General features: G+C 46.9%; 1 protein-coding gene across 1 annotated transcript in view; it reads left to right on the top strand.

Annotated features, from left to right (window-relative positions):
• Positions 1-12246, top strand: part of LOC134824218 (uncharacterized) — a 71503-nt gene that overhangs the window by 12849 nt on the left and 46408 nt on the right. Inside the window, exon 4 of the mRNA XM_063835994.1 lies at positions 10450-10517. Coding sequence (XP_063692064.1) covers positions 10450-10517 — 68 coding nt within the window. The remainder of the gene's footprint in view (positions 1-10449; positions 10518-12246) is intronic.

Genomic DNA, 12246 nt, shown 5'->3' with positions numbered 1-12246 from the left:
CCCCTCACGACCCTATAAGATAATAACGGCCACCCCTCACGACCCAATAAGATAATAACGGACACCCCTCACGACCCTATAGGATAATAACGGCCACCCCTCACGACCCTATAAGATAATAACGGCCACCTTTCACGACCCTATAAGATAATAACGGCCACCCCTCACGACCCAATAAGATAATAACGGCCACCCCTCACGACCCAATAAGATAATAACGGCCACCCCTCACGACCCTATAGGATAATAACGGCCACCCCTCACGACTCTATAGGATAATAACGGCCGTCCCCTCACGACCCTATAGGATAATAACGGCCGTCCCCTCACGACCCTATAGGATAATAACGGCCTTCCCCTCACGACCCAATAAAATAATAACGGCCTACTCTCACGACCCTATAGGATAATAACGGCTACCCCTCACGACCCAATAAGATAATAACGGCCGTCCCCTCACGACCCTATAGGATAATAACGGCCAACCCGTACGACCCTATAAGATAATAACGGCCGTCCCCTCACGACCCTATAAGATAATAACGGCCAACCCTTACGACCCTATAGGATAATAACGGCCACCCCTCACAACCCAATAAGATAATAACGGCCGTCCCCTCACGACCCAATAAGATAATAACGGCCACCCCTCACGACCCTATAGGATAATAACGGCCACCCCTCACGACCCAATAAGATAATAACGGCCGTCCCCTCACGACCCTATAAGATAATAACGGCCACCCCTCACGACCCTATAAGATAATAACGGCCACCCCTCACGACCCAATAAGATAATAACGGACACCCCTCACGACCCTATAGGATAATAACGGCCACCCCTCACGACCCTATAAGATAATAACGGCCACCCTTCACGACCCTATAAGATAATAACGGCCACCCCTCACGACCCTGTAAGATAATAACGGCCAACCCTCACGACCCAATAAGATAATAACGGCCACCCCTCACGACCCTATAGGATAATAACGGCCACCCCTCACGACCCTATAGGATAATGACGGCCGTCCCCTCACGACCCTATAGGATAATAACGGCCGTCCCCTCACGACCCTATAGGATAATAACGGCCGTCCCCTCACGACCCAATAAAATAATAACGGCCTACTCTCACGACCCTATAGGATAATAACGGCTACCCCTCACGACCCAATAAGATAATAACGGCCGTCCCCTCACGACCCTATAAGATAATAACGGCCAACCCTTACGACCCTATAGGATAATAACGGCCACCCCTCACGACCCAATAAGATAATAACGGCCACCCCTCACGACCTAATAAGATAATAACGGCCACCCCTCACGACCCAATAAGATAATAACGGCCACCCCTCACGACCCTATAAGATAATAACGGCCACCCCTCATGACCCAATAAGATAATAACGGCCGTCCCCTCACGACCCAATAAGATAATAACGGCCGTCCCCTCACGATAATAAGATAATAACGGCCACCCCTCACGACCCTATAAAATAATAACGGCCACCCCTCACGACCCTATAGGATAATAACGGCCACCCCTCACGACCCTATAGGATAATAACGGCCACCCCTCACGACCCAATAAGATAATAACGGCCACCCCTCACGACCCAATAAGATAATAACGGCCACCCCTCACGACCCTATAAGATAATAACGGCCACCCCTCACGACCCAATAAAATAATAACGGCCACCCCTCACGACCCTATAAGATAATAACGGCCACCCCTCACGACCCTATAAGATAATAACGGCCACCCCTCACGACCCTATAAGATAATAACGGCCGTCCCCTCACGACCCTATAAGATAATAACGGCCACCCCTCACGACCCAATAAGATAATAACGGCCGTCCCCTCACGACCCAATAAGATAATAACGGCCGTCCCCTCACGACCCTATAAGATAATAACGGCCACCCCTCACGACCCTATAGGATAATAACGATCACCCCTCAGGACCCAATAAGATATTAACGGCCACCCCTCACGACCCTATAATATAATAACAGCCACCCCTCACGACCCTATAAGATAATAACAGCCACCCCTCACGACCCAATAATATAATAACGGCCGTCCCCTCACGACCCAATAAGATAATAACAGCCGTCCCCTCACGACCCAATAAGATAATAACGGCCGTCCCCTCACGACCCTATAAGATAATAACGGCCGTCCCCTCACGACCCTATAAGATAATAACGGCCACCCCTCACGACCCTATAAGATAATAACGGCCACCCCTCACGGCCTCATGACCCTATAGGATAATAACGGCCACCCCTCACGACCCAATAAGATAATAACGGCCACCCCTCACGACCCAATAAGATAATAACGGCCACCCCTCACGACCCTATAGGATAATAACGGCCACCCCTCACGACCCTATAAGATAATAACGGCCACCCCTCACGACCCAATAAGATAATAACGGCCGTCCCCTCACGACCCAATAAGATAATAACGGCCGTCCCCTCACGATAATAAGATAATAACGGCCACCCCTCACGACCCTATAAGATAATAACGGCCACCCCTCACGACCCAATAAAATAATAACGGCCACCCCTCACGACCCTATAAGATAATAACGGCCACCCCTCACGACCCTATAAGATAATAACGGCCACCCCTCACGACCCTATAAGATAATAACGGCCACCCCTCACGACCCTATAAGATAATAACGGCCACCCCTCACGACCCAATAAGATAATAACGGACACCCCTCACGACCCTATAGGATAATAACGGCCACCCCTCACGACCCTATAAGATAATAACGGCCACCCTTCACGACCCTATAAGATAATAACGGCCACCCCTCACGACCCAATAAGATAATAACGGCCACCCCTCACGACCCAATAAGATAATAACGGCCACCCCTCACGACCCTATAGGATAATAACGGCCACCCCTCACGACCCTATAGGATAATAACGGCCGTCCCCTCACGACCCTATAGGATAATAACGGCCGTCCCCTCACGACCCTATAGGATAATAACGGCCGTCCCCTCACGACCCAATAAAATAATAACGGCCTACTCTCACGACCCTATAGGATAATAACGGCTACCCCTCACGACCCAATAAGATAATAACGGCCGTCCCCTCACGACCCTATAAGATAATAACGGCCAACCCTTACGACCCTATAGGATAATAACGGCCACCCCTCACGACCCAATAAGATAATAACGGCCACCCCTCACGACCCAATAAGATAATAACGGCCACCCCTCACGACCCAATAAGATAATAACGGCCACCCCTCACGACCCTATAAGATAATAACGGCCACCCCTCACGACCCAATAAGATAATAACGGCCGTCCCCTCACGACCCAATAAGATAATAACGGCCGTCCCCTCACGATAATAAGATAATAACGGCCACCCCTCACGACCCTATAAGATAATAACGGCCACCCCTCACGACCCTATAGGATAATAACGGCCACCCCTCACGACCCTATAGGATAATAACGGCCACCCCTCACGACCCAATAAGATAATAACGGCCACCCTTCACGACCCAATAAGATAATAACGGCCACCCCTCACGACCCTATAAGATAATAACGGCCACCCCTCACGACCCAATAAAATAATAACGGCCACCCCTCACGACCCTATAAGATAATAACGGCCACCCCTCACGACCCTATAAGATAATAACGGCCACCCCTCACGACCCTATAAGATAATAACGGCCACCCCTCACGACCCAATAAGATAATAACGGCCGTCCCCTCACGACCCAATAAGATAATAACGGCCGTCCCCTCACGACCCTATAAGATAATAACGGCCACCCCTCACGACCCTATAGGATAATAACGGCCACCCCTCAGGACCCAATAAGATATTAACGGCCACCCCTCACGACCCTATAATATAATAACAGCCACCCCTCACGACCCTATAAGATAATAACAGCCACCCCTCACGACCCAATAATATAATAACGGCCGTCCCCTCACGACCCAATAAGATAATAACGGCCGTCCCCTCACGACCCTATAAGATAATAACGGCCACCCCTCACGACCCTATAGGATAATAACGGCCACCCCTCAGGACCCAATAAGATATTAACGGCCACCCCTCACGACCCTATAAGATAATAACGGCCAACCCTTACGACCCTATAGGATAATAACGGCCACCCCTCACGACCCAATAAGATAATAACGGCCACCCCTCACGACCCAATAAGATAATAACGGCCACCCCTCACGACCCAATAAGATAATAACGGCCACCCCTCACGACCCTATAAGATAATAACGGCCACCCCTCACGACCCAATAAGATAATAACGGCCGTCCCCTCACGACCCTATAAGATAATAACGGCCACCCCTCACGACCCTATAGGATAATAACGGCCACCCCTCAGGACCCAATAAGATATTAACGGCCACCCCTCACGACCCTATAAGATAATAACGGCCAACCCTTACGACCCTATAGGATAATAACGGCCACCCCTCACGACCCAATAAGATAATAACGGCCACCCCTCACGACCCAATAAGATAATAACGGCCACCCCTCACGACCCAATAAGATAATAACGGCCACCCCTCACGACCCTATAAGATAATAACGGCCACCCCTCACGACCCAATAAGATAATAACGGCCGTCCCCTCACGACCCAATAAGATAATAACGGCCGTCCCCTCACGATAATAAGATAATAACGGCCACCCCTCACGACCCTATAAGATAATAACGGCCACCCCTCACGACCCTATAGGATAATAACGGCCACCCCTCACGACCCTATAGGATAATAACGGCCACCCCTCACGACCCAATAAGATAATAACGGCCACCCTTCACGACCCAATAAGATAATAACGGCCACCCCTCACGACCCTATAAGATAATAACGGCCACCCCTCACGACCCAATAAAATAATAACGGCCACCCCTCACGACCCTATAAGATAATAACGGCCACCCCTCACGACCCTATAAGATAATAACGGCCACCCCTCACGACCCTATAAGATAATAACGGCCACCCCTCACGACCCAATAAGATAATAACGGCCGTCCCCTCACGACCCAATAAGATAATAACGGCCGTCCCCTCACGACCCTATAAGATAATAACGGCCACCCCTCACGACCCTATAGGATAATAACGGCCACCCCTCAGGACCCAATAAGATATTAACGGCCACCCCTCACGACCCTATAATATAATAACAGCCACCCCTCACGACCCTATAAGATAATAACAGCCACCCCTCACGACCCAATAATATAATAACGGCCGTCCCCTCACGACCCTATAAGATAATAACGGCCACCCCTCACGGCCTCACGACCCTATAAGATAATAACGGCCACCCCTCACGACCCTATAGGATAATAACGGCCACCCCTCACCACCCTATAGGATAATAACAGCCACCCCTCACGACCCTATAGGATAATAACGGCCACCCCTCACGACCCTATAAGATAATAACGGCCACCCCTCACGACCCTATCAGATGATAACGGCCACCCCTCACGACCCAATAAGATAATAACGGCCACCCCTCACGACCCTATAGGATAATAACGGCCACCCCTCACGACCCTATAAGATTATAACGGCCACCCCTCACGACCCAATAAGATAATAACGGCCACCCCTCACGACCCTATAGGATAATAACGGCCACCCCTCACGACCCTATAGGATAATAACGGCCACCCCTCACGACCCTATAAGACAATAACGGCCACCCCTCACGACCCTATAAGATAATAACGGCCACCCCTCACGACCCAATAAGATAATAACGGACACCCCTCACGACCCTATAGGATAATAACGGCCACCCCTCACGACCCTATAAGATAATAACGGCCACCCCTCACGACCCTATAAGATAATAACGGCCACCCCTCACGACCCAATAAGATAATAACGGACACCCCTCACGACCCTATAGGATAATAACGGCCACCCCTCACGACCCTATAAGATAATAACGGCCACCCCTCACGACCCTATAAGATAATAACGGCCACCCCTTACGGCCTCACGACCCTATAAGATAATAACGGCCACCCCTCACGACCCTATAGGATAATAACGGCCACCCCTCACCACCCTATAGGATAATAACGGCCACCCCTCACGACCCTATAGGATAATAACGGCCACCCCTCACGACCCTATAAGATTATAACGGCCACCCCTCACGACCCAATAAGATAATAACGGCCACCCCTCACGACCCTATAGGATAATAACGGCCACCCCTCACGACCCTATAGGATAATAACGGCCACCCCTCACGACCCTATAAGATAATAACGGCCACCCCTCACGACCCTATAAGATAATAACGGCCACCCCTCACGACCCAATAAGATAATAACGGACACCCCTCACGACCCTATAGGATAATAACGGCCACCCCTCACGACCCTATAAGATAATAACGGCCACCCTTCACGACCCTATAAGATAATAACGGCCACCCCTCACGACCCAATAAGATAATAACGGCCACCCCTCACGACCCAATAAGATAATAACGGCCACCCCTCACGACCCAATAAGATAATAACGGCCACCCCTCACGACCCTATAGGATAATAACGGCCACCCCTCACGACCCTATAGGATAATAACGGCCGTCCCCTCACGACCCTATAGGATAATAACGGCCACCCCTCACGACCCTATAGGATAATAACGGCCGTCCCCTCACGACCCTATAGGATAATAACGGCCGTCCCCTCACGACCCTATAGGATAATAACGGCCGTCCCCTCACGACCCAATAAAATAATAACGGCCACCCCTCACGACCCTATAATATAATAACAGCCACCCCTCACGACCCTATAAGATAATAACAGCCACCCCTCACGACCCAATAATATAATAACGGCCGTCCCCTCACGACCCAATAAGATAATAACGGCCGTCCCCTCACGACCCAATAAGATAATAACGGCCGTCCCCTCACGACCCAATAAGATAATAACGGCCACCCCTCACGACCCAATAAGATAATCACGGCCACCCCTCACGACCCTATAGGATAATAACGGCCACCCCTCACGACCCTATAGGATAATAACGGCCGTCCCCTCACGACCCTATAGGATAATAACGGCCGTCCCCTCACGACCCTATAGGATAATAACGGCCGTCCCCTAACGACCCAATAAAATAATAACGGCCTACTCTCACGACCCTATAGGATAATAACGGCTACCCCTCACGACCCAATAAGATAATAACGGCCGTCCCCTCACGACCCTATAGGATAATAACGGCCAACCCTTACGACCCTATAAGATAATAACGGCCGTCCCCTCACGACCCTATAAGATAATAACGGCCAACCCTTACGACCCTATAGGATAATAACGGCCACCCCTCACAACCCAATAAGATAATAACGGCCGTCCCCTCACGACCCAATAAGATAATAACGGCCAACCCTTACGACCCTATAAGATAATAACGGCCGTCCCCTCACGACCCTATAAGATAATAACGGCCAACCCTTACGACCCTATAGGATAATAACGGCCACCCCTCACGAACCTATAAGATAATAACGGCCAACCCTTACGACCCTATAGGATAATTACGGCCACCCCTCACGACCCAATAAGATAATAACGGCCGTCCCCTCACGACCCAATAAGATAATAACGGCCAACCCTTACGACCCTATAAGATAATAACGGCCGTCCTCTCACGACCCTATAAGATAATAACGGCCAACCCTTACGACCCTATAGGATAATAACGGCCACCCCTCACGACCCTATAAGATAATAACGGCCAACCCTTACGACCCTATAGGATAATAACGGCCACCCCTCACGACCCTATAGGATAATAACGGCCAACCCTTACGACCCTATAAGATAATAACGGCCGTCCCCTCACGACCCTATAAGATAATAACGGCCAACCCTTACGACCCTATAGGATAATAACGGCCGACCCCTCACGACCCTATAGGATAATAACGGCCGTCCCCTCACGACCCTATAGGATAATAACGGCCGTCCCCTCACGACCCTATAGGATAATAACGGCCGTCCCCTCACGACCCTATAAGATAATAACGGCCACCCCTCACGACCCTATAAGATAATAACGGCCACCCCTCACGACCCAATAAGATAATAACGGCCACCCCTCACGACCCTATAGGATAATAACGGCCACCCCTCACGACCCTATAAGATAATAACGGCCACCCTTCACGACCCTATAAGATAATATCGGCCACCCCTCACGACCCAATAAGATAATAACGGCCACCCCTCACGACCCAATAAGATAATAACGGCCACCCCTCACGACCCTATAGGATAATAACGGCCACCCCTCACGACCCTATAGGATAATAACGGCCGTCCCCTCACGACCCTATAGGATAATAACGGCCGTCCCCTCACGACCCTATAGGATAATAACGGCCGTCCCCTCACGACCCAATAAAATAATAACGGCCTACTCTCACGACCCTATAGGATAATAACGGCTACCCCTCACGACCCAATAAGATAATAACGGCCGTCCCCTCACGACCCTATAGGATAATAACGGCCAACCCTTACGACCCTATAAGATAATAACGGCCGTCCCCTCACGACCCTATAAGATAATAACGGCCAACCCTTACGACCCTATAGGATAATAACGGCCACCCCTCACAACCCAATAAGATAATAACGGCCGTCCCCTCACGACCCAATAAGATAATAACGGCCAACCCTTACGACCCTATAAGATAATAACGGCCGTCCCCTCACGACCCTATAAGATAATAACGGCCAACCCTTACGACCCTATAGGATAATAACGGCCACCCCTCACGACCCTATAAGATAATAACGGCCAACCCTTACGACCCTATAGGATAATAACGGCCACCCCTCACGACCCAATAAGATAATAACGGCCGTCCCCTCACGACCCAATAAGATAATAACGGCCAACCCTTACGACCCTATAAGATAATAACGGCCGTCCCCTCACGACCCTATAAGATAATAACGGCCAACCCTTACTACCCTATAGGATAATAACGGCCACCCCTCACGACCCTATAAGATAATAACGGCCAACCCTTACGACCCTATAGGATAATAACGGCCACCCCTCACGACCCTATAGGATAATAACGGCCAACCCTTACGACCCTATAAGATAATAACGGCCGTCCCCTCACGACCCTATAAGATAATAACGGCCAACCCTTACGACCCTATAGGATAATAACGGCCGACCCCTCACGACCCTATAGGATAATAACGGCCGTCCCCTCACGACCCTATAGGATAATAACGGCCGTCCCCTCACGACCCTATAGGATAATAACGGCCGTCCCCTCACGACCCAATAAGATAATAACGGCCACCCCTCACGACCCTATAGGAATCCAAGATGCCGGGGTTGAGTTCAGCGGAGAGTAGTTACGGTAGTAGATGTCAGTTAAATGAGCTGATGAAGTACCACACGTGTACCCCTGATTGGACTGCTAATGGGGCTAATTTGAAGGTAACCATGGTAACATAACATTATATGGTGCTATATCCTGCAGCAGCTGGCCATTGCACTTTGCCCTCGTGCTATCTGCATTTATTGCCTTATACGGTAGTACTAGTGTAACTATGGTAACGTTACATTATATGGCGCTATATTCCTCACTGTTTAAGCTTGTCGTCTGCTCACGCTGCAAGCATGTAGTTTTTCCTGTTTCTTGCTTTGTCGGCACATATATAATCCTTGCTGGGTATACAATGCAGTAGTTGAGATGTCATAACGGTACTTGTGATAGCATTGGAGGCACATACACCCCTGATTGGAGGCTACTGATTTGAGAGGGGTTGCTGTAGAAACTTTACAGCTTGCAGATTTTTTGCAGCTTTATTCTTTACATCATGATTGTTTACATCGTGATTATTTGCAAACGATTCAGGCTGAACTTATTATTGACTGAATACTGATCTTACTGTTAATTGCACGGAACTGGAAGCTAATCTTATTGTAATTCTTATTGACAATATTATATTACATGAAATAAGTTATTATTGAATGCTATTGTGTATTTCCTAACTTAGCTTAAACTGATTCATGATTTTTAGATAATTTTCGGAACAAAATAACGATTGATAAAAATCATCAACTATTTAATATGCATCGCTTGCTGTAGCTGACCCTTGGTGAATTTTATGAAACCTATTCAGCTTAATCTATTGTCCCTCGAACAAATGCGCCGAATATGAACACAATAGAATATGATAATTATCTGATGCTTAATTTCTTATTATAACGAAATTGCATCGTCAATAAAATGAGTCTCGCATATTTCCAACTGTAATTAACTTATTAATTATGAAAAACACCCAAAATTAAAATCACGTGATTTTCAGGCACTGAGTTCGTTCTCACAGTTGAGCAGCATAGCAAACGTTGACGGAGTAAACAACGCCCTCGACAGGTTTATTATCTCGTTACTAAGTTACTAATTTTATTTAAAAACTTTTTGATCTGACACTTTGTGGTATATGGCGACAAACTGGATTTTTTAATGAAACGGCTTCTCTGCAGTTTCAGGATCGATCAGCTCATAATTTTGTTTTTTAAGACAATTTTTGCAAATAATAATAGCTTATGCAATATGCATTTGTAATAGTAAAAAAAGACTTACATATAACGCAAGAATTATTCCACATTGTCAATTATTGATCTCTATATGTATCTATATTCTAATGCAATAATATTGCCAGCGGGTCTATCTGTCTATCTCTAATCCCTGGCAATTCTCACTCAAACACCCGGTCGAATCTACATGAATCTATATTCAGATTCTACATCCGAGCAACTATTTGAGTTAACTATCCAAAGTTCGACACACATGGTAGTCGGCATTTCTATCTTAATTACAATTTAAGTAATCTGGTGGATTCGTGTAGTGTTTTTGAGTCTCATGATTTGATAGTTCTTTTATTCAAATTTCTGATTGTTTCTGAATAGACTCAGTGAAGACAGATTCTAATGGAAATAAATAGCTGAATAACGTATCGACATTTCTACGTCATACTCATATTCTGAAATAGTATCAATTCAATTATAACGATCAATATTCACATTAAAAATTTGACGACGAAATTTATTTCAAACAAAATATATAACTGTAAAATAGTTATCAACCGTAAATAGTTTTTAACGAAATCGGAGCAAATATGAACATAAAACTGACAACATTTATCAAATAGGGCTCATCTGAAAATTAACGAATAGCGTGACGTTATACAGGAGATAAAAGATTAAAAGAGATAAAAGAATTAAACGAGAATATTACTATTTACACGTCACTCAACTAAAAACTGTGTTAGATTGTTCAACTCTGTTCTATCGTTGAGTGTTGGTTTATTTTCAACTAAAAATCGGGCTTCTTTAATCTTTCTGTTGATGAGTGATGTTCCTCTATCTACGATTTGAAGTTTAAGTTTTGGGGGGCCTTTGTGCTGAGGGTGACTTTCCCTGTAGTGCTTTGCTAGTGGCTTATCTTCGTAAGATTTTGCTGTTGGATTTGCCGCACTACGGTAATGCTCGTCGAACCTGCACTTGATCGGTCTGTATGTTTCCCCACCATAGTTCTCGGTACAATTGTCTACTTCGCAAGTGATGTGGTAGACGGTATTAGTTGTGGTGCATTCTCCATCGGTTAAAGCTGCGCATGTTCTGCAGTTTGATGTTGTACAGGATTTCTTGTCAAGGGGTCTGGAGTCTGTAAGGAGATCCTTCAGTTTCCGTCCAGGTTTCTCGACAATTTTGATGGGGAGTCCACTATGTCTGACAGCATCTCTGTATTTGCGACTAGTAGCTTCGTTGACATAGGGTAGTTTGAGAATCGCTCCGTCTTGGTCTTTGTTCTGTACGTTCTGATTAATTCTCTTTCTACGTTTTCTCTTGTTCTTTATGGTTTCTAAGACTCTATCAGTGTAGCCGTTGTTGATGAGAAGTTTATCTATCATCTTTTCTGAGTACTTCTCGTTTTCTCTGTTGTTAGAGACTGCCTTTGCGGTGTTGTACATACTCTCAACAGTAGCATTCTTTGTACGTGTTGTATGATGAGAGTTGTAGTGGAGGGTGAGTGGCTTTTTCTGTGGTTTTCTGTAGAGTCTAGAATGTACTATTCCATCTGAGTCGATCTTTATTTCCGT

Source organism: Bolinopsis microptera, chromosome 12, assembly GCF_026151205.1.
Source record: "Bolinopsis microptera isolate Bmic1 chromosome 12, MBARI_Bmic_1.0, whole genome shotgun sequence".
NCBI classification, from domain to species: Eukaryota; Metazoa; Ctenophora; class Tentaculata; order Lobata; family Bolinopsidae; genus Bolinopsis; species Bolinopsis microptera.
Note: the sequence above shows the minus strand (reverse complement) of the source record. Positions and strands in the feature narration are given on the sequence as shown.